The sequence below is a fragment of the Notamacropus eugenii genome, chromosome 4 (assembly GCF_028372415.1).
Source record: "Notamacropus eugenii isolate mMacEug1 chromosome 4, mMacEug1.pri_v2, whole genome shotgun sequence".
NCBI classification, from domain to species: domain Eukaryota; kingdom Metazoa; phylum Chordata; class Mammalia; order Diprotodontia; family Macropodidae; genus Notamacropus; species Notamacropus eugenii.
This window is the reverse complement of record NC_092875.1, coordinates 318,478,224-318,502,639: the sequence shown is the minus strand read 5'-3', so window position 1 is coordinate 318,502,639 and position 24,416 is coordinate 318,478,224. Positions and strand designations below refer to the sequence as shown.

General features: G+C 39.7%; 1 protein-coding gene across 5 annotated transcripts; it reads left to right on the top strand.

The window, feature by feature from the left end:
• The first annotated feature begins 248 nt into the window (after positions 1 to 248).
• Positions 249 to 24,372, top strand: LOC140501432 (serpin B6-like). 5 transcript variants are annotated; one of them, XM_072605017.1, is made up of 7 exons: positions 249 to 359; positions 13,994 to 14,174; positions 14,689 to 14,826; positions 15,519 to 15,636; positions 21,095 to 21,237; positions 22,554 to 22,709; positions 23,825 to 24,372. In XM_072605017.1, exons 2-7 carry the CDS (start codon positions 14,001 to 14,003, stop codon positions 24,227 to 24,229), a joined length of 1,134 nt encoding a protein of 377 aa, XP_072461118.1. In that variant the 5' UTR covers positions 249 to 359; positions 13,994 to 14,000; the 3' UTR covers positions 24,230 to 24,372. The 5 variants fall into 5 exon arrangements, with proteins under 5 accessions (XP_072461118.1, XP_072461117.1, XP_072461119.1 ...); XM_072605016.1 differs by lacking the exon at positions 249 to 359 and adding an exon at positions 838 to 940; XM_072605018.1 differs by lacking the exon at positions 249 to 359 and adding an exon at positions 8,370 to 8,426.
• The last annotated feature ends 44 nt before the right edge of the window (positions 24,373 to 24,416 follow it).

Below are 24,416 nucleotides of genomic sequence, written 5' to 3'. Positions count from 1 at the left end.
CTCTCTCTCTCTCTCTCTCTCTCTCTCTCTCTCTCTCTCTCTCTCTCTCTCTCTCTCTCTCTCTCTCTCTCTGTCCCCCTCTGTCCCCCTCTTCTCCCCGCCCTCCTCTCCCCACACCCATTTGTTCCTTCCTTCCTCTTTCAATCCTCAGCTTTGCCAAGGCCAGAGAAGGGAGAAGGACTCTTGGCTCAGGCATGCACACTCTCCCTCTTGGCCCTGACATCAGGCCTCCTAGCTCAGCATTTGTGGAACCAAGCCACGTGCGGCTTCGATCCTGTCGTTCATGTTAGCGTTTTGCCACTAGAGAGTAAGTCCGCAGCTCAGACCATGACAGAGGCCTAAGAGAAGCTGCAGCAGCTGTAAGTACGACCGCTTGTGCACCTTCACTGGAGCTCGCCCGACTGCTCGTACCTTCGGGTTGGGAGGACTTAGTAACCAGAGTCTGGCCTGGAAACCTGGGAGAGGGGTGTGCGTTCTGAGCGCTTGCTTAGGTTGCCCAACGTTAGGAATGAGCTTAGTAATTTTCTCCACGTCCCACCTTTCCGCAGCACGCTGCTCGTTTGGGCAGCCAGATACGTTACTTATGAATGCAGAGGGCAGAGGGAGTGGTCCGCCAATGGCACTTGATTCTCCCTGAACCTGGCGTTCCGTTGAGCTCTCGGGAAGTAACGGTCGGACCTGCGAAGATCCTGAAACTGTGAAAAAGGAGCAGAAGCATCCTGCAACCCTGCTTCCTTCTCCTTGTCAGCTCTTGGGGGAGGAAGAGGAAGACGACTTCAGAAGGATGATGTGGGGGTAGAACCGAGTCACTCCCAGCTACTGGGTACCAGATGATGCTCGCCCTAGAAAGAAAATATTAACCTGTGTGGAGAGAGGAGGTGGACGGGCAGTAGTCTCCATAACTCTTCTGCCTTCAGCATTTCCGTACCAGGTGAGAAGAGTAGGTTGTGTTTGGGGGATTTTCATGCAGTTTGAAAGTTGTAACCCAAAGGACTTGGAGATGAGGAGTCCAAAGAGACTAAATAGTCTGGTCCTGGTTACAAGACTGGTTCTTGGCAGAGTCTGGACTAGAATATGGATTCTGATTCCCGACCCAGGGCTTTTTATGATATCAGCTATATGGTCCCACACAAGTGTTCCAACCCTAAGTAGAAGCTGTAAATACTGGAAGTGAATTGGGGGGAAATGGGGAAAAGAAACAAGAAACTGAAGGCTTTGTGATTATGGTGATCAGGCTTGGCCCCAGGGAGAAGTGATGAAATCTACTCCTCTTCTTTGAGACCCCAAGGTGTGGAATGTTGTGGAGGAAAGAAATGTCTGTTGGGTTTGCTTAACTGGTTGTTGTTGTTTTAAGGGAAAGGCTTACTAAATGGGGAGAAAGAAAGGAGTACATTTGGGAAAGGCAGTGATGCAAAAACCAAAAGTATCAAAACTTTTAAAAGAAAAGTGAATTTTAGATAGGATATTATCATTGTGCATCCTTTCAGTGGCAGAGGTTGAGGCCCTTATATAGCAGGTTAGGGAGCAGAGCCATTGGTCAACCCTAAACCTATTTGGTACCTGGAATTTGAGAGACCTTCCTATGTCAATACTATAGAAACATAACTAGAATACAGCAGCCAAGTTGTGTTTGAAGTTTGAAATTGCTGGAGTTAAAAATTTGAGATCCATGAAAAATACCAGTACATTTTTAAATCTGTGAGAAGCCGTGTGGTTTTATTAAGACCACTTCAGAAAAAAAATGTCAAAAATCTAGTTTCTTCGAGACTTGTCATCACCATCATTACATTTGTTTTGTTAGAATGGAGTGAGTACTTTACACTTAGATATCATTGCAGAAACTCATTTTTTTTTTGTGAAACTTGCTATTTCAAGAGCAAGGATATTTATACCAGGAATGCAGGGCTGGTTCAATATTAGGAAAGTTATTAGCATTATTGATCATGTCAACAACAAAACTAACAGAAACCACATGATTATCTCACTAGATACAGAAAAAGCTTTTGACAAAATACAACACCTGTTCCTATTGAAAACACTGGAAAGCATAGGAATAAATGGAACGTTCCATAAAATAATAAGCAGTATCTACCTAAAACCTTCCCAAGCATTATATGCAATGGAGATAAACTAGATGCATTTCCAATAATATCAGGGGTGAAACAAGGATGCCCATTATCACCACTATTATTCAATGTAAGGGGGCTAGGAACTCTTGGAAGCCATTGTAGGACCACACTTAAAGTGCCTGGAACTAATGGCGTCTGAGGCAGGACCACTGCCCTTGTTTTTCTCCTGGAGTTTAGGAGAAGTGGGTGATCATGAGCTGTACACGAGGTAAATGCAGACCAGGGGTTGGAGGATTAGATTTGACCTTCAAAGGGGTTGGCTGAAGGGTATAATTCACAAGGCTATTATATTATAAATAATGCTGCTTCACTCCTAATAAATGGAGTTGCCTTACACCCTGCCTCCCGCTTCATTCATTGCATCCTGAGAACAGCATAGGGTCTTGCTGGTCAAGACCCCCTACCCAAGAGGAAATTCACAATTCAATATGGTACTAGAAGTGTTAGCTTTACCACTAAGAGAAGAAAAATAAATTGAAAGAATTAGAATAGGCAAAGAAGAAACTAAGTTAACACTCTTTGCAGATGGTATGATGACATACTTAGAGAATCCCAGAAATTCAAGCAAAAAAAACTACTTGAAATAATAAACTTTGGCAAAATTACAGGTTACAAAATAAACTCACACAAATCTTCTGCATTTTTATTTATTAATAACAAAAGCCAACAGCAGGAGATAGAGAAATCCCATTTAAAGCTAGGGCAGACACTATAAAATATTCAGGAGTCTACCAGCCAAAACAAATCCAGGGACTATATAAACACAATTACAAAATACATTTTGCACAAATAAAGTCAGGTCTAAGTAAGTTGAAAAACATCAATTGCTCATGGGTAGGCCGAGCCAATATAATAAAAATGACAATGCTACTTAAATTAATTTGCTTATTCAGTGTCATACCAATCAAACTATCAGGTAATTATTTTCTAGAGCTGGAAAAAATAATATCCAAATTCTCTGGAAGAACAAAAGTTTCAGAATATCAAGGGAACTCATGAAAAGAAATGCTAGGGAAGGTGGCCTAGCCCTACCAGATCTCAAATTGTATTATAAAGCAGCAATTATCAAAACCACTTGGCACTGGCTAAGAAACAGAAGGGTGGACCAGTGGAAGAGTTTAGGTACCCAAGACACAGTAATTAATGAATATAGCAAGCTACAGTTTGATAAACCCAAGGACCCCAGCTTCAGGGATAAAAACTCATTGTTTGACAAAAATTGCTGGGAAAACTGGATTAATAGTGTCATGGAAACTAGGCATAGACCGCTGCCTGACACTGTACACAAGAATAAAGTCCAAATGGGAACACGATCTAGGATAAAGATTGATACTATAAACAAATTAGTGAAGTAAGGAAAGATTTATGGAGAAGGGAAGAATTTTTGACTAAACAAGAGATAGAAAGCATTACGAAGTGCAAAATGGATAATTTTGCTTATATTAAACTGAAAAGTTTTTGCACAACCAAATCCAATGCAACCAAGATTAGGAGGGAAGCAGAAAACTGGGAAAGAATTTTTGCAATTAGTTTCTGTGATGAAGGCCTCATTTCTAAAATGTATAGAGAACTGAGTCAAATGTACAAGAACACAAGTCATTCCCCAGTTGATAAATGGTCAAAGAATATGAACAGGCAGTTTTCAAAGGAATAAATTAAAGATAAGAAGTAAAAGTTAAGAAAGAAGACAAGCAGACAAAAGTAGTCGGGATTGGAAAAAGTGGCGATGGCAGCAATGGCAAAAATAACTATAACTAGTACATACATAGCACTTTAAAGTTTGCAAAGACTTTACCAAAATATCTTCTCATATAATCCTCACAACTGCTGTGTGGTTACTGCTATAATTATCCCCATTTCACAGATGAAGTAAGTGATGTCAGTAGAGGTTAAATGACCTACCCAGGGTCACATAGCTAGTAAGTATCTGACGCAGGATTTGAGATCAAGTCTTCCAGATTCCAGGTCCAGTGCTCTCTCAACTGTGCCACCTAACTGCCAGTGGCGGGCAATACTGTTTAATCATCCACAGGCATTCTGACAGTGGACTATCAAAAAGTCAGTAATTAAGTGAGGACACTCAGCCATTCTGGAAAGCCATGTTCATCATTCATCTCAGTACTGTAGCTCTCTGGACCCTGGGTAGAGTAAGCTATTGGTCCTTTAAAGTCTGAAGATAGTTGGGCGCACTGAGCTCTCCTTTCATCTGAGGGCTGTTAGCCTTGGCATCCATGCTACCATTTTCCCACTGACTGCTCACTTACACTTTGTCATTATTTTCAGAAACTCGTCTTTCTACAAAATCAAATCAATACTGTAACTCACATTTTTTCAGTACCCTCTGCCTTTTGGTCCCCTTCCTGCCTCTGGTTGAGGTTTAGACAGTTTGATGGTGATAGAATGCTGGATGTGGAATCAGAAAGACTTGAGTTCAAATTTGAACTCAGACACTAACTGGGAGACTGAGCAAAATCATGTTGCCTCAATTTCTTCAACAGTAAAATGGGGGTCATGATAACTCATAGCTGTCAGGGTAGTTGTGAGGAGCAAATGAGATGTTTGTAAAGCACCCGGCACAGTGCCAGACATGTAGTAGATGTTATATAAATGCTTTTTCCTTACCTTTCCCTTATTTCCTGTTGGAAAGGGTGAACATTTCTGGACAATTTCAGGTGGACATAGGAGGGCTCCTCCCACATCCTTCAGTTAAGAAGGGTCCAGAGGAAGCAACTCAGAATTTCCCACCAGACTGCAGGAGTTCATGACCCTGTGCCAGGTAGCCTCCTTTCCCTCCATCTCTGGCATATAGTAGGCAATTTTGGCATATTTATTGACCATAGGACTTCGTGTTAACCTAATTCCATCTTGGTTTTGACTCTATCCTTTCTCGCTAGTTAAAGATCTTATTTTTCCTACTTTGATTCTGTAAACTGGTTACATGGACTTCCATTTTTGTTTCATGAATCCTGACTTGTGGCCCAGCCAGATTTTATCTCACCTTCCTGTTTGAAGCTTTGCTCCATTTCAGCCCTCCTTGGTTGGTTGGTACTAAGGGAGAACTCGACTATGTGACTTACCTTTGTGGTCTAGTCTTTCAGCCTGGTCTTCCATCAGTTGTTTTGCTACACCTTTGATTCCTTCTGCTGGGTCTTGTGAAAAGCAGACTCACAGGTGTTTTGAGTTACCTTTGTAGAAGGAGGGTTGAAGTTCTGCAGGTGGTTGAAATTGCTGAGAGAGAAAGAGAATCTTGGGGAATGTCTATGCTATGGGGTAAGGAGGAGGCTAGAGGAGAAACAGAAGTAGAAGATGTCATGAAATCCAAGCAGAGAGAGTATCTAAAGGACTGGAATAGCTAAGTATTGCACTGCAGGGAGGTCAAGGAGGATGGAAGTTGAGAATTGGGAAGCAGTTTCAGAATACTAGAGGAGATTTAGTTCAACTTTTAAACAGTTGAGAGGTGAGTTGGTGATGAGAAAGTAGTGACATTCAGTAGTTCAACATTGAAGGAGAGGACAAAGATTAGAGTACTTTGAGAGGCTGAAGGTTAAATAAAAATTTCTGGGATGTTGTTATGTGTGTTTCAGTGTATTAGCAGGTAGAAAGAAAGAATCCAGGGGAGAAATAGATTTTGAAAATGTATGCAAAAGAGGGAATGGGTGATAAAGTGAAGCCTTAGAGGAGGCAGGAAAGGATGGGTTAAGGGCATAGTAGGAAGGGGTAGCCTCAGTAAGGAGTAGAGATATTTCTGTCTATCCCCAATGCTTGGAATGTGCTACCACCTCAACCTCATCTATTGGCTTCCTTGACTTCCAAGTCCTAAATAAAATCCCATCTTCTTCAGGAAGCCTTTCTTAACCCCTCTTAATTCTAGTGCCTTCACACCTTTGTCACACTTCCTCTAGAAAGTTGGGTTGAGATCTGGGCACCATAGCTCAAAAGGAACATTGATAGCTAGAGAGTATCCAAAGGAGGAAGTTCCTGCCCTCTCTGATTTATATCCTATTTAACCTGTGTATTTCTTTTCTCCTCCCTTGAATTGTATGCTCCTTGAGGTCAGGGACTATCTTTTACTTCTTTTTGTATCCCCAGAACTTTAGTACACTGCCTGGCTTCTTGTAGGCACTTCATAAATGTTTGTTGACTGACTGACCAAATCACTTGACCTCTAAATGAGTTACCCTTCATCACAGACCCTTCTTCTGCAGTATGAAATTAGCACATTTTTGTTACTTTATCCAGGACTTTCTTAGCAACTTGGAAACAGAAATTCAGTAACTGGTTGGTTAAAGTTATCTAAGGCTAGAGATTGAGAAACCGGTCATGAAAAATATTCAAGGAACATATGGCTTAATTCCTTAGGGAATCATTGCCATGATCAGAGTAGGGGATTATATAGAGAGACAAGTGAAATTAGTTTGAGGGAGATAGTTTGGGATAACAGGGAAGGGTTAAAAAAATTGTAGGACAAACAGTGAGGTCAAACAAGAGGCTTAGTGTAAATGAAGGGGGTTGGAGGGCAGAGAGAGATGAAAGATAGGAACTTGTAACCAGGGAGTAGAAGTTCATAGTTCCAGATCTTATTTGAAGTGATATTCTATGGCTCTAAAAGAAGGTAGAGATGGAGGTCATGGGAATACAAAAGGCAGAGGAACTGTTACATCAGTGTCACCAGGGCCAGTGTGAATATGCATGAAAATCTTTGGAAATCATGGGAGCAAAACTGAGCCAGATGCTAACATTACCTAGTAGGTCCTGGAAGAATAACTTAATGATCCATAGATGACAGTGGGAGGGAAAGGGTTATTGTTGTTTTGTCCTTTGTTCTGGAAGAACACCATGGCAGGAAGAAGGTGATGCCATGACTTGTAAGCAAATTGGATTTAAGTGAGGAAGGGCTGAACAAAGTCACTAGCCACACTTTGTCCTCTGGAGCCATCTGGGTCCAATGGCAAGATATAGATCAGGGCAACTGAAGATGGCCCCTGCCACAAGGGGTGGAGGCTAAGGTGGAAGAGCCTAAAGTCTTGATGACTGAATCAGTTAATAAGTAAGCATTTACCAAATGCCCACGGGTACCAGGCTCTATACTAGGCCATGAGGATATGAAGAGCAAAAGAAAAAAGGTACCCTCAAACTAAGCACCCTCCCTGCCCAAACTAAATAATCCCTGCCATCAAGGAGCTTACATGTGCTGGAGGAGGTTGTTCCTCTGACTATATTTCACAGACAAGAAGAATTCTTCACTCATTTTCACTTTTGATAAAGGTATTTTTTTAATTGAACTGCCTTTAATGTATTCCTTCTTTATCTCTCCCTCTTAAAACTATTGTATCTCTGAACTTCCATGTATTTGCATGAACTGCTATAACCCAGGACTTCACAAATTGACTCCACACTATCTTTCCACCTTCATTGTCCATTATTTTTCTTCATCCACTCTTATGGTACAAACTGCCCTCCATGTTCTTCATACCCAGCACTCCATGTCTCCTCTCATTGCCTTTGTACCAGCTGTCCTCAGTGGCTAGGGTAGAAAAGAGGTCCAGGTGGAATACATAAACTTCAAAGAAGAAAGACTAACAATGATGGCTGTTTTGGAATGACTCAAAAGCAGCAACGGAGAATGACTTCTAATCCTTCTAGGAATTCCAGGTTTTAGTTAATGTAAGGAGGTATAAAAAGGGTATTCTAGAATCATAGAATCACCAATTTAGATCTAGATCAGAAATCACCAAGTTTAGCCCTCTTATTTTTCATATAAGGAAACTCATGAGGATACCCAGAAAGGTTACATCACTTGCCTAAAGTCACACAGATAGGAAGTGAAAAAGTTGAAATTTGAACTTAGGTCCTTTGACTCTGAAGCCAATGCCCTTCCTGCTTAACAGAGATGTAGGGAAATGTGTATAAGGTAGAAACAGAATTCCAAAAAGTATGAATAGATCAAGAAAACAGTGGACAGAAGAATGGGCCTAGGGAGGAGTAGAATTGGTACAGATAGGTATAAAGGTATAGAAAAAAATAGTAGAGGCATGTAGTCTCTATCTATAGTTTCTGTCTATATTTTCACACATTGTGTGAAAACATTGTGTGTATTGGATGGAGGAAGGAATTAGGTGGGAAGGTTGTCTTAGCAGCAGAAGGGGAAAATGATTAAATTGCTTACCAAATTGATCATAGCTTGTGGGGGAGCAAGAAGAACTAAATGGACCAAAAATTCTAATTGGATTGTTTGTGGGGCAGAATGTTGGCATGGTAGTCAGACAGGAAGCTGTCTTCAGGGATCCTGGTTCATAGGTATTTTGGAATGGCTCAAAAGCTGGCTATCTGATGTGACTGTGTGTGGGGTGGAAGATGGATATGGTTTTGGGGGCCCCTGCAGGTGATACTTCTTTTACTAGTGGGTGTCCCGGACCACTAGAAGAAAGATAAACTGGCTGATGATGCTCCCAGGTAGTTTCAAGCCTTTCATTTGGGATTAGATAGAAGGGAAAAGAGAATCTCCACTATAATATACCTAACTAGTGTTCATCCAGCCAGAAGGGAGAACCCACCACCTCTTGAGGCAGAACATTCCAACTCTGGACAACTCTTAATTTTTAGTAAGTTTTTCCTGACGTCAAACCTAAATTGACCTCTTTGTAACTTCTGATGTTAATCCTGGTTCAGCCTTGGGACAAATAAAACCAATCTAATCCCTCTTCCTCACAACAGTCCCTTCAAATACTGGAAGAAAGTTCTCCTGAGACTCCGTGAGTCTTCTCTTCTACAGATTAAATGTCCCTTGTTCCTACAACTTCTCATTTATCATGGCCCTTCATCATCATGATTGTCACATTTTGTATATTCTCCAGTTGATCAATGTTATTTTACAGCCATGATGCCCAAGACTAAATCCAGTACTCCAGATGAGGTCTAAGGCTGATCTGTAGGCAGTCTCAGATATAGGTTGACTATATCATTTCCCTATTCCTGGGATTGTGCCTCCCATTTAATTATGTGCAAGATCACATTAGCTTTTTTGGTTCTTGAATCATCATACTGTTGACTCTTGTTAAGCTTGCAGTCCATTTAAACCTTTAGTTCTTTTTAACAATTGTTGTCTAACCATGCCTATCCCAAACTTATGTTTCTGAAGTTGATTTTTATATACTTAAGTGAACATTAAGTTGATCCTTATTTAATTTTATAATACAGTCAGGCTAATACTCCAGTACCTGTCAAGCTCCTTTTGGATTGTGACTGTCATCCACTGTGTTAACTATTATTCTCAGCTTTGTGTCACCTGCAGATTTGATGAGTATGCCATCTCTACATTTATCCAAGTCATTGACAAAAATGTGAAGTGTCACAGGGCCGTGCCAAAGGCTCTGGTATATGTCCTTAACTGGACACTTTAGCCGTATTGGCATTGAACCAATTTCAAGGATTATCCTTGGAATTAGGCCATCCAACTGTAGCTAAAGCCATGTCATTACATTATTTCTAGTACATACCTGTTCATCTTCTCCACAAGGACAGCATGAGTTACTTTATTAGAAGCTTTGCTAAGATCTAGGTCATTCATATCAATAATGTTTCCCTCATGTCTTTCTTCCTAACCCTTTCAAGAAAGGAAATGAGGTTGACCTAGTATGACCTATTCTTAATGAGACCAAACGGGATCTTGTGTAATCACAGCTTCAGCATCTAGATATTTAATATTCCACATCTAATCCCTTTAATGATTTGTTTTGTAATTTTTGCATGGATCCAATGCAAGCTCACTGGTTTATAGTTTGCAGACTGTTTTTGTTGTTGCTGTCATCGTCCGGCCTATCTTCCTTCCTTCCTTCCTTCCTTCCTTCCTTCCTTCCTTCCTTCCTTCCTTCCTTCCTTCCTTCCTTCCTTCTTTCCTTTCATTTCAAAGAGGGAGGCTCCGTATCTCACCCAAGTTGGAAGCGCAGAGGCTGCTCATGGGCCAGATCTCACTCCATGGAACTACTTCCAAGTGTTCACCATATTAATGCTCAACTTCCTGTTGACATGTTTCAGCTTGGCACACCATGTTGAAACTCTCCATTTCAAGAAATCTACCAGCCAACCTTTGCCATTCTTTTCCATTTTGAGAAAATTAGTACAACATTTGCCTATATGTAATCTGAGGTCACTTCTGCTTTTTACCATGTTTTTCAAAAATATCACACACACTGGCTGTGCAATCCCATCTGCTAGTTCTTTCAGCACACAAGGATAGAACTGAGGGATAGAACCTGATCAAGGGCAACTGGATGCTGTCTTCATAGTTATTTGGATCATCAACTTCCTTTTGGTAATTTTTGTTCTGTCATTTACCATTAGTCCAAGAAATCAAATTCACTAATACAGAGGTTATAAAAATAATCAATAGTTTCATGAAAAAAAATCTTTTGTAAATAGAAAGTTCATTATGAGTAACCACTGTGATAAAACAGAAAACCTAATACAACCTCAAGCTACATTTGGAGAGGCATGGTGGTGAACATGAGGGCAGTAACAATTCTTAGACTTGCAGCTACACCTCGGAGATCATATTGTCCAACTCCCTCATTTTACAGATAAGGAAATTGAAGCCCAGAGAGATTAAGCTACTTATCCAAGGCCAAGCTGATAGTAAATGCAGAGCTGCAATCTGTAGCCACTTCTTGTGACTCTGAATCTATCCCACTAGTATGCTTCTGCATTCCTGCTCTGGTCAGGCCACATCTAGAGTACTGTCACTGGTTCTGAGAACCACATCTACATGTCCAGAGGAGGATGAACTGGATGGCAAAAGAAATAGTTGAAGACACTAGGGATGTTGGAAGGGAGAAGTTAGTAGGCACACGATAGTTGTCTTCAAGTATGTGAAAGACTCTGATGTGGAAGAATGACTATACTTTGCTTGGCTTCAGAGGACAGCACTCAGAGCAAAGGGTAGAGGTTATAGAGAATTAGACTTAGGCTTGATATAAAAAAAGATTCCTAAAAACTGGAACTGTCTAAAATTAGAATGGTTTGCCCTGAGAGGCAAAGCATTCCCTCTTGAGAAATGACCCCTTTTTAGATATGGGTTTGACCGGACAGCTTTAGAAGTCTCTTCCAGCTTGTATCTTCTGTGATTCTTTGATTGGGAACCAAGTCTAAGATGAGAATTCCCTAATTCTGTTGACTAGTGAGACTCCTACGCATTTTCTGATACTCTGGTCCTGACCTTGCCTACTCACCTTAATCCTGTTTCTCTGCTTTTCATTTGCCTGGCCTCCACCCTATACCTGCTTAGATCTGTGGTTCATGCTTGTTCTTCCTAATATTATATGACTTTCTGAGCTTACCTTCTCTCTGACAGATCAACAGAACATTCTAAATCCTTTCTATTGTCTTTCCTTTAGCTACTCTCCCATTTGTTGATCCAAGCTAAAATATCTCCCCAATTCCCATGGTACTCTTGGACAAATAATCCCATTGCCTCCCTTGCCAGATAAGAAATAGCCCTTATCTTAGATAAGACATACTTACACAAGTTGGTGGGTTGTTGTCCTTTTTCGAGGAGAACTAAAATGACATCACCATGATACAGTCAAGTTTCAGTGGGTCCGACTGAACCAGATCAATACAACGTCGGAATGCTCTACCACAGGTTGGGCACAGATAGTCAGTGTGAATATTTGAGATGGGTATTCCAGATTTGCCATCCTGCATTTACTTTGTGCTGTCTCAATTCTGCTTTGCACAGCACCCTTTCTGATGTGGGCATGCCATGCTGAGTGGTCCTGTGCCAGTATCACCCATGTTGTACAGTCAAATTCAAAGTTCTTGAGAGAGACCTTGAGAGTGTCCTTGTATCACTTCTTCCGACCACCATGTGATCACCTGCCCCATGTGAGTTCTCCACAAAATAGTCTTTTTGGCAAGCATACATTTTGCATTCAAACAACATAGCCAGGCCATCAGAGTTGTGCTCTCTGAAGCATAGTTTGAATACTTGGCAGCTCAGCTCAAGCAAGGACTTCAGTGTCTGGTACCTTATCCTGCCAGGTGATCCTCAGAATCTTCCTAAGCCAGTTCAAATAGAAGCAATTCAGTTTCCTGGCATGGTACTGGTAGACTGTCCATGTTTCACAGGCATATAACAATGAGGTCAGCACAACAGCTCTGTAGACCTTCAGTTTGGTAGTCAGTCTAATACCTCTTCTCTTTGGAGCCTCCCAAACACTGAGCTAGCTGTGGCAATGTGTGCATGAACCTCATTGTCAACATGTACATCCCTGGAAAGTACACTACCAAGGTAAGTGAACTTATCCACAGTATTCGAAATTTCTCCATTTGTTGTAACTGATGGTTCCACATATGGATGGTGTGGTGGTGGCTGATGGAGCCCCTTTGTTTTCTTGGTGTTAATTATTAGGCCAAAATTAGCACAGGCAGCAGAGAATTGATCCATACTTTGTTGCATCTCAGCTTCAGAGGCTGCATTGAGTGCACAATCATCTGCAAACAGAAAGTCATGCACCAACACTCCCTCTAGTTAGCTTGTAGTCTTTTCAAATTGAAGAACTTAACCATAGTACAGTAGTTGACCTTGACACCATGTTAATCCTCACTGAAAGCATCTGACAGCATGGCTGAAAACATCCTGCTGAAAAGCATGGGAGCAAGCACACAACCTTATTTCACTCCATTGGTGACTGGGAAAGCATGAGAGCATTGTCCATTATCCAGAACCCAGGCAAACATGACATCATGAAATTGATGTACAATACTGATGAACTTCTCCAGGCAACCAAATTTTGACATAATTTTCCATAAGCCCTCATGACTAACAGTGTCAAAGCCCTTGGTAAGATCTACAAACTTTGCATACAGACCTTTGTTCTGTTCCTGTCATTTCTCCTGGAGTTGTTGGGCAGCAAACACCATATTGACTGTTCCTCGGCCCTTTCTGAAGCCATACTGGCTCTCAGGTATATGACCACCTTCCAGGTGAAGGATCAGCCTATTAAGGAGGATTCTAGCAAGAATTTTGTCCACAATGACTAAGAGAGAGGCTCCCCTGTGACTTACACAAATAATGACTAGAAAAAGGGATTCTGGAATAAGAACCAGATGACTGATCTAGGCAGTTGTCACAGATAGTAGGCTAGGTAGTTGTTGTAGGAACTCATGGCTAGGTCATTATTGACTAAAGTGACTGAGGAAACTTTGTGGTGGAAATTGCATTTGAAATGTGCTTTGACAGAAAAGTCAGAAAAGTTAAAGAATATATGTAGGTAAAATGAAGGGCATTCTAGGAAGCAGGTCCAAACATCAGGAGCACATGCATGGACATAAGGAAGCTGATAGTTTGTTTAGGAGACCAGAAAGAAATATTAATTATTCATATTTCCATTGGGGGAGCAAAAAATTGATAGAAAAGTCTCTTGTAAATATCAAAGCACTTTCTAGGTAAGAGTTATAATGATAATAATAATCAGCAAAGCTTAGCTTATCTGCTTTTCCCCAGTACCGTAGTTTTTTTGTTTCTTTGTTTATTATTTTGTTCATTTAGGTAGGCATATAGGTGGAGAACTGGATAGAGTGCTGGACTTGGAGTCAGGAAGACCTGAGGTCAAATCCAGCCTTAGATTCTTACTAGGTCTCTGATCCTGGGAAAGTCAGTTCACCTCTGTTTGCCTCAGCTTCCTCATCGATAAAGTGAAGATAATAATAGCATCTACCTTGCAGACATGAAAGCACTATGGAAAATACTCTATTATTACTATTGAAGACGTACCATTGGAGATGATCTACATTCAAAATGGAGTGGATGAATGCACACAGAAGTATCTTACTTTTATGTAGTATATTTCTTTGTCTTCTTATTCTAGGTGTGCCATGATGGCTACTTTCTCTGAAGCAACCAACACCTTTACCTTGAATGTTTTTAAAAAAATTAGTGAAGAAGAAGATCCCTCACAGAATGTGTTTTATGCTCCCCTGAGTCTCTACTGTGCCCTGGCTATGGTCTTAGATGGGGCCAAGGGAGATACTGCTGCACAGATACGAAAGGTAATGGACACTAAGAGAAAACAAAGAAAAGAAGGAGAAATGGAGTAGAACATGTTGATGGTCTGACAGCTCTGTGTTATGCACAGTAGACATTCTGGGTAGAAATGTCCCTGAGGTTATTAATGCAGAATAATCTTACTTTCTTTTCTTGTTATGAGGAATAACAAGACCACCAATTTAGGTGAGGTGGGGGGGTGCAGATAGGAGAGCATGGGAGCAAAGGGAGTTGAGAAATGTAATAATGTATAATAAATCTGGAAAGATAGGTTGGAACCAAGTTGTGAAGGGCCTTAAATGCTGAACGGAGAAGACTTGTATTTGTTCCTCCACCCAATAGGGAACTGTTGCAGCTTACAGAATAGGTGAGTGACATCCTTAAATCTTATTTTTGAGTGCCCTCAGTCTCTGTAGAACTTTCAGTTGATTTTCCTTTGAGGATTTTGTTTTTATTTTGATTGTCAAGAAAGGAAGAAAGGAAGACAGTACTGAAGTTTTACTTTTTCTTTCTAAACAGGTGCTTTCTTTAAACAAAGATGCAGATGTCCACCAAAGTTTCCTATCTTTTCTTGAAGAAGCTAATAAATCTGGTAGTCAATGCTTGCTAAGAATTGCCAACCAGCTCTTTGGAGAAAAGACTTTTGATTTTATCTCAGTAAGTTTTATCTATTATTTTTCCTTGTATCAACTTAAAGAAATCAATGAAATTTTCAAGTTAAAGAGAGATGAAGACCTTTGATGGCAAGAGAATCTCATCTGTTGCCATATTAATAAAAATTCAGTTTGAGCTATTTGAAAAAGTTGCTCACCCCCAGACTATATTATTTCCATAATTTTTAAGGATGAGCCTCATGGTTCAGTGGACACAGTACTACCAGAACTGAAATCTCACCTTTGCTATTTGCTTTTTGGGCCTTAGTTTTCTCCTCTGTAAAACTGAAAAGTTGGACTACATGCCTTCTAAAGTCTTCTAGTTCTAAACCTGTGATTCTATAGAAAATGAGTGCCTGAGTTAATCACATTCTGACTATTGACGATCAAATAAAAATTTATTGTTTTATTAGAGGAAGTTGGTACAGTAGTTTTCCCTTGTTTTTCCTAACTATAACTATTGCTTATTAAATGATCTTTTTGTGCTAATAAAACTTAAAGGGATCTAACAAGTCCTGATGTCTAATTTTTAAGTCATTAGATTTGGTTAGGTTAAAGACTTAAGTTCATCCAAGCAAAGATGTAACATGCTTATGGTGGTTATAAAGAAGGGGTCCACAATTAGATGGCTGTGCTTTGGCGACGTTTAGTTTTGGACTTGTGACACTTGGTTATAGTGTTTATCTTATTGTTTAGTCTTTTAAGGAATCCTGTCAGAAATTCTACCATTCAAATATGGAAGAACTTGACTTTGCAAATGCTCCTGAGGAAGGAAGAAAACATATAAATAAATGGGTAGAAGAAAAGACAGAAGGTAGGAAGTCATGGAATTTCTTTGTAGGTATTTGGAAGATGGTGGCTAGTGATGTGATAACTTTTGAAAAGTATAAAAAAAGGACTGATTTTCTAAGAAGTAAAAGAGGATGTGAAAATCTGTCCATTAAATGGTATTAAATTTTCTTTGTCTTTCTCCTGATTATCAGTGTCCACAGTATCAATAAGGATTCTAAATCTAATAATCAGTCTGTAGAATGAATCATTTCCAACCATGATCTATTCCTCCTTTAGTTGAAAGGCTCAAATAAACATTCCTATCATAGGAGTCCGAGGGTTCTAATTTTATGATGCCACCTACAATTTCCTGTCTACTGCAACAATGATACCGTATCTTTATTCAAACCCATGTAGAACTCTATTCTGCTGCCCTTCTGTGCCTATTAAATATCTATATTTGCATGTATCTGTTAATCATGTTGTACATATTTTATTCTGATGACTATGTTTAAAATGTCTCATTTTCACCTTCCTATAAATTACAAGTAAAATGTTCTGCACATAGGATATTGTTTAAGGGTCATGGAACCTCAGAGAATTTTTTGTGATAATAAAATACCTCTTTCCACATATGGTATAATAAAAAGAAGGCTTGGGAACTTCTGGTGGGTAGAGCCAAGATGGCAGAGTAGAGAAATCCCTCAGCTCGGCCCTCCCAACATTTCCTTATAACAACTTTAAAATAATGCCTCAGATCAAACTTTGGAGTTGGCAGAGCTAATAAAAAGTTAAGAGTGAGGCATTCTTCCAGCCCAGGATAACTCAAGAGGATGGAAAAAGAGATTGTGACATGGGGATGGAGCCTAGCTCAGAGCCCATGACATAGTGGTGGACTAGGTGGTGGTAACAGAAGCATCAACAACTTCAGAAGCTCTCAAGCCAGAGATGGTGAGGGGACCTGGCAACTGGTCAGAAAGAGATTACAGGGGACCTCCATGATAGCACTAGATGCAGAATCAGTTGCTATTTGAACAAATGCATTGCCTGTTTCCAATTCTGAGTCATAGCTCGAGTGAAAGGGAGTACTTTTAATCAGGAGGGAGCCCTGAAAAGCAGTGTCATTTCTGGTTCCAAGGAATCAGGGAGCCTAAGGAACAATGTTGTTTCTGGTTCCAAGAGAGCAGGGATCCTTGATTGCAGTCCCAAGGAATCAGGAGTCCTTGCTGTATACAGCCCAGAGTGTAAATCATAGGAGAAGTAACCACACTTCTCCTCAGACTATACCATCCTTTCAGACTCCCAGAGCTTGCTCTGCAAATAGCAGTACAAACTTCAGATAGTATCCCTTACTATCATTCTGGCAACAGAGCCCAGCTTTGACATAAAATTTAAAATCAAGAAATAGGTTGGAAAATAAACAAAAAACAAAAAAAGAATCTGGTCATAGAAGGCTACTATGGTGACAAGGAAAATCAAGACACAAATTCGGAAGACAATGAAGTCAGAACAGCTATGAGCAAAGGTAAACAAAAAAGGAATTGGACAGAATACCAACAAAATTCCTCTAAGAGCTAAAGAATGATTTTAAAAATCAAATAAGAGTGATAGAGGAAAGATTAGGTAAAGACTTATAAAAGCAAAGGAAAATAATCATGAGAAGATGAGAGGTTGGTAAATGAGGTACCAAAAATACTGACCGATTTTCCTAATGAATATTGATGCAAAACATTTTATTTTTTTTTGTATTTAAATTTATTTATTTAAGTTTCAACATTCATTTCCACAAAATTTTGGGTTCCAAATTTTCTCCCCATTTCTCCCCTCCTACCCCAAAACACCAAGCATTCTAATTACTCCTATCACCAATCTGCCCTCCCTTCTAACATTCCTCCCTTCCCTTATCCCCATCTTCTCTTTTATCCTGTAGGGCAAGATAACTTTCTATACCTCATTACCTGTATTTCTCATTTCCTAGTTGTATGCAAGAACAATACTCAACAGTTGTTCCTAAAACTTTGAGTTCCAACTTCTCTTCCTTCCTCCCTCCCCACCCATCCCCTTTGGGAAGGCAAGCAATTCAATATAGGCCATATCTGTGTAGTTTTGCAAATGACTTCCATAATAGTCATGTTGTGTAAGACTAACTATATTTCCCTCCATCCTATCCTGACCCCCATTTCTTCTATTCTCTCTTTTGACCCTGTCCCTCTCCAAGAGTGCTGACTTCTAATTGCTCCCTCCTCCCACTGCCCTCCCTTCCATCATCCCCCCCAATTATCCCCTTCTCCCCCACTTTCCTGTATTGTAAGATAGGTTTTCATACCAAAATGAGTGTGCATTTTATTCCTTCCTTTAGTCGAATATGAGGAGAGTAAGCTTCATGTTTTTCTCTCACCTCCTCTCTTTTTCCCTCCACTGAAGTCTTTTACTTGCCTCTTTTAGGAGAGATAATTTGCCCCATTCCATTTCTCCCTTTCTCCTCCCAATATATTTCTCTCTCACCCCTTAATTTCATTTTAAATTTTAAATTTCATTTCATTATAAATAGTTCAACTTTAGTAAATCCCTTATAATTTCTCTTTGCTGTTTACCTTTTCATGCTTCTCTTGATTCTTGCATTTGAAAGTCATATTTTCTTTTCAGCTCTGGTCTTTTCGTTAAGATTGCTTGAAAGTCCTCTATTTCATTGAAAGACCATTTTTTCCCCTGAAGTATTATACTCAGTTTTGCTGGGTAGGTGATTCTTGGTTTTAGTCCTAGTTCCTTTGATTTCTGGAATATCATATTCCACGCCCTTCAATCCCTTAATGTAGAAGCTGCTAGATCTTGTGTTATTCTGATTGTATTTCCACAATACTTGAATTGTTTCTTTCTAGCTGCTTGCAATATTTTCTCCTTGACTTGAGAACTCTAGAATTTGGCCACAACGTTCCTAGGAGTTTCTCTTTTTGGATCTCTTTCAGGAGGTGATCAGTGGATTCTTTCAATATTTATTTTGCCCCCTGGTTCTAGAATATCAGGGCAGTTTTCCTTGATCATTTCATGAAAGATGATGTCTAGGCTCCTTTTTTGATCATGGCTTTCAGGTAGTCCCATAATTTTTAAATGATCTCTCCTGGATCTATTTTCCAGGTCAGTTGTTTTTCCAGTGAGATATTACACATGATCTTCCATTTTTTCATTCTTTTGGTTTTGTTTTGTGATTTCTTGGTTTCTCATAAAGTCATTAGCCTCCATCTGTTCCATTCTAATTTTTAAAGAACTATTTTCTTCAGTTAGCTTTTGAACCTCCTCTTCCATTTGGCTAATTCTGATTTTTAAAGTATTCTTCACCTCATTGGCTTTTTGAACCTCTTTTGCCAATTGAGTTAACCTATTTTTCAAGGTGTTATTTTCTTCAGCATTTTTTTGGGTCTCCTTTAGCAAGGTGTTGACCTGCTTTTCATGCTTTTTTTGCATCTCTCTCATTTCTCTTCCCAAGTTTTCCTCCACCTTTCTTACCTGATTTTCAAAATCCTTTTTAGCTCTTCCATGGCCTGAGCCCATTGAATATTTAGTTTGGATGTTTGGGATACAGAAGCCTTGACTTTTATGTCTTTCCCTGATGGTAAGCATTGTTCTTTGTCATCCAATAGGATGGCAGAAGATATCGTTCACCAAGAGAGTAACCTTCAATAGTCTTATTTTTTCCCTTTTTTGGGCATTTTCCCAACCAGTCACTTGACTTTTGGGTCCTTTGTCAAGAGTAGGGTATACTCTGGGGATCTGTAAGATCTCAGTTCCTCCAAGGGGGCACAATCAAGTGAGTACACTGGTCTGGGATCAGAGAGAGATTTTTGTGCCCAGAATCCTAGCAGTTTCCTCTCCACAGCCACCTGGCCTCCAGTTCTGCCAAGCCAGCACTGGGGGCTTATTTTCATATAAGCTGCGTGGGCAGGGCTGCCATTCAGTGTGAGATAAAGATCAGCTTCCTCAGGGCCTCTACATAGGGCTGAAGTAATAATCAGCTCCTCAGTGTCCCCAGGGGTTTTACTATCCAACAATGGATGCGGGCTGCTGTAGGAGCTGCCATGGGAATTGGTGCCACCTGCCCCAATGTGGCCTCTGAAGCCACTGCCTGAGGCTGGAGCCATGGGAAGGCCCTTCTTCCTTCCTAACCAGCTGAAAGAACCCTGTCACTGACCTTTGGCACCTGTGGGTTGAGGGATCTGCGTACTGCTGCTATTGCGACTGGAGATTCCACTCCCTGAGGTGTCCTCCTCCCAGAGCCATGCTGCACTGTACAGCGTGGCCAAGCCTGGGCTGGGCTGCCCTCCATGCAACAGACATTTCCAATGGGCCCTTCTGGTCACCCTGGGCTGGAAATCTCCTCCACTCTGTTGTTCTCCACCTCTGCTGCTCCAGAATTTGCTGAGGGTCACTCTCTACAGGTACTTCATGGGCTGTGTGGGGAGAGCTGGAGAGTGTGTCTTTCTACTCTGCCATCTTGGCTCTTCCCCCCAACCCCCATGCAAAATAAAGAAATTTCTATCAAGGAGATTATAGCAACAATGTAGCTCAAAGTTGCTACCCACCTCCAGAGGATAAACATGGAAACTTTGGATTCAGATTGGAGCATCCTTTCAAAAATTTAATTCATTTTCCTTGGTTTTTTTGTGTTTTCTTTTATAGCATGGTCATATGGAAATATATTTTGCACAGCTTCACATATACAATCAACATCAAATTGCTTAACTTTTCAAGGAGAGGGTAGGTAGAAGTAGAGGGAGGGAGAGACTTTGGAATTCAGAATTTTTAAAAATGAATATAAAATTGTATTTGCATTTAATTGTGAAGTATTTAGTGAAATAAATAAAAATATGTAATGGAAAAAAGCCACAACAACAAGAAATGAAAAGTCTTGGAGTCAGAAAACCCAAATCCAGGAGCTGCCACTTACTAGCTCTGTGACCTTGAATAAGTCTCCTCAGTTAGCTTCAGTTTCTTTATTTATGCATGGGAGATTATAAAAACATGACATAGGGTTTTTGTGTGTTTACATGAGATTCTAGATGTTAACACATCTTGAAATTGTTAAGAGAATTTTTATTTAAGATACTCAGTGAAAGGTGTGATAATGTGTAGGTGGAAATTGTTCTTTCTTCCAAGCTAATCATGGTATTCAGAAGCATTTTTGCTACTACACCAAAATATAGAAAAAACTTTAATATGTGTTTTTTTCTTGGCAACATATAATGGACAGATTATATCACTGGTGGACAGTGTTGTCTGAAGGTGAGTGATTGTATTTGATTAGTTTGTAGGGATTGAAACCCTGCCTAGTTTATCTCCTGACATCTTATAATTACTGTTATGGTGATGATGTTGGTGATCATGAGGAGAAGGCTAACTAGAACTATTTAGCATTTGTTAAATGCTTCATAGATGTTATCTCATTTGTTTTAGATGTGATTCTATCTACATCTATGCTAGATTTAATCTCTAATGTTCTTTTACAGGTAAGATTGCAGAACTGCTAGCTAATGATTCAATTAATTCACTGACTGCTCTGGTGCTTGTGAATGCCATCTATTTCAAAGGAAAATGGGAAAAACAATTTGACAAAAGCAGGACAAGAGAAGAGATTTTCAAAATCAGCAAAGTAATTGATAATTTTCCAATGTCCTGGGACCTTATGGGCAACTGAGACAATGGGAAAGAATCAGCATATTCCCTTTGTTTCTTAAGACATGGAAGAAGAGCTAACATTTTCCTTTTCTTAACTATTCCCTCCAACCTAGTCCTTCTTCAGTATGGCTCTCCCTCACTCTTTTCTCTCTATATTCTAATATAATAAATAATTCAATCCTACAGCTCAGTGTTCCTTCATTTGACCTGTTAGCCCAGTCAGTTTCCTCACCTCAAGACCTTAGAAGCTCTCTTATTACAGTAGTGTCTGAAAGATAGCTTCCTCGCCGTTTCTATGTTTATTTACAAACTTTATCATGGTAAATCATGGAAGAAGAGCATTCTCTGAAACTTGTGTTTTTCAGTATGGCAATAATTTTTGCCCTGGATACTGAGGACATATGTGAGAAATTATTTATAATCAAGGCAAACCCAAGAGAAGTGCAGAGACCCTCTTTGGAGAGAGTTACTTGCTTCAATTTGGGCATCTCTATCTGATCTCCCATTGTCCAGGTTATTACTCCTTCAGGATCCCTTTGCTAACTTCCTTATAAAGATGACATATCCCCTTTCCATCTTTTGGTCTAAGCCTAGCATAGTGTATCAGTAACTTAAGAAGTCTGCTTTCTTTTCTATTCTACTCTGAACTTAACCCTTTTACTTTTCTTTGCTTAACTGTCCTTATCTCCATCATCTTTATCCCCTAGTAGGGCTCTCCCTCAGTCTTTTCTATATATGTTGTGATATAATAAGGAATTTACATTGTTCAACACAGAGACTAGAAAAAGCATTTAAATTTCTGATTTGTATAACCAATGTGATATGAGCAGCTGCTATCAATATGTGTATACATATATATATATACATACATACATATATATATGCATTTTAAGAATCAAATCACATAGTAGAATAAGCTTCTGTTCAAAAGCTTCACTCAAAACTAAACCAGCACAACATTTATTCTGAACACTGGGACAGGACAAAACATCATCATAGAAATATAGAATAACAAAGCTCTTCAGAGTAAAAGATATATTTACACACATCCCCAGACTGGGGAGCAATTTTTATAGATAAGTGTAGCACATTTCCTCATGAGGAAACAAACCCCAGGGGATTAAGGCATCACTCTGTAAACACTTGATTTATACCCTCAGAGGACTTACAGTATAGAGATGTGAAGTCTGGACATACAAATCCACTTCTTTTTTTAGTAAGTTGTATTGAGTTTATCTGCCCCTTTTAGTTTCCCTAGATTCCATTTTATGTTCATTTATGTCCTTTTAGGAGAAGCAGAAACCAGTACAAATGATGTTTCAGACATCTACATTTCGCATGACCTACATAGGAGAAGTATTTACCAAGATTCTAGTTCTGCCTTATGTTGGAGGACAAATGGACATGGTCATTTTGCTTCCAGATGAGAACACAGGTCTAAAAATGGTGAGAGAAGCATTACTGTTGATATCTGCTTCCAGAAATTTTTTTAAACGATTCAAAGTTGTAGGCACTACTTAAGAATTTTGGCTACCAAGGCTTTTAAGGCTACCAAGTCCTTTAAATAGAATAATTTTATCCTAAATGTCTAGATCAATGACTGGAAGTTACACAAATTTCTTTGTATGTGTTATTAAGGAGGTGGAGTATGGGTAAGTAAGGGTAGTGGGAGAGGGGTAGAATTCTTGATATTTAAGGAATCAGTTCACTAGGAATAGGGACTGACAATGTAAGGTTATAGCAGCAGGACACACCTGGGGCTAGGCTAGCATTAAATCATGTTGACTTCAGGCTTGATAATTGAAAAGTTTGTATTTTGCCTACCCAGGAGGTCATGGAAGTTTTTTGAGCCACTATTCCCATCAGTAAATGAGGATAATCTCTGCTTGAAATAATTCAAGGACTGTTACGTGGAGTGAAAAGTTAATGAAATAATGTGTGAAAGTGCTTTGAAGGGTACAAAATGTTCGAGAAGTTTAAGATTAGAAGGTGGTAATGAAAGGGGGAAGTAAGAGAATGAAATCTGTTTTCTGAGCTAAACTAAGATATTGTGGATTCTTTTAAGTGAAAAGGTTGTGGAATGGGAAAGGCAGGGGAAAGGAAGGCTGTAATTGGAGGGAGGGTACCAATTGGTTGGAATTCTGACAGCCTCTTACCACCTGTAGAACTTGAAGCAGCCTCAGTTTTCTTATCTGAAAAATGGAGGGTTATACTGGATGGTCTCTAAGGTGCCTTTCAGCTCTGAATCTAAGGTCCTCTGAATGAAAGTACAGAAAAGAAATTTATTACTCTCTAGCTGTGTGTGTGTATGTGTGTGGTATGTGCTGTGTGTGTGTGAGTGTGTGTGTGTGTGTGTGTGTGTGTGTGTGTGTGAGAGAGAGAGAGAGAGAGAGAGAGAGAGAGAGAGAGAGAGAGAGAGAGAGAGAGAGAGAGAGAATCCCTTTGGATATTTAACCTTAAGGATTAACCGTAGCCTCGCATATAGTAGGTAGTAAAGGAATATTTGTCTAATTAAATTAAATTCTTTGAGCCTTACACTATACATCTCTCTTTATTTCTAGTTGGAAAAAGGACTTACTTCTGAGAAATTATCAGATTGGTTAAATCCAGAAATGATGGACGAAATGGAGGTAGAAGTTTTCCTTCCCAGATTTAAATTGGAGGAGTATTTAGACATGAAATTCATTCTTCAAAAGTTGGGGATGGCAGATGCCTTTGATGGATTCATGGCTGACTTTTCTGGGATGTCAGCCAGGAAAGGCCTGTGTCTATCCAAGGTTATACACAAAGCTTTTGTTGAAGTTAATGAAGAAGGCACAGAAGCAGCTTGTGCCACTGCAGCAATCATAATGCTACGATGTGCAACAATTACTCCACAGTTCATTGTTGACCATCCTTTCCTTTTTCTTATCCGAGACAACAGCTCAAAAAACATTTTGTTTTGGGGTAAAGTGATCTCTCCATAAAAAGATCATTTACTCTCGATGGAGTCTTTACCCTCATGCTGTTTACATTTGTTTTACCCAGATTCTGATGTGCCTGTAATCCAAAGGGTCCTTATTAACATGGTGATAATAAAGCAAAAATAAAATTCTTGATTTGAAAATTCTCTGTCTGGGATTGCCTGTGTATGCTTTTGTGCATCTTTGTCCT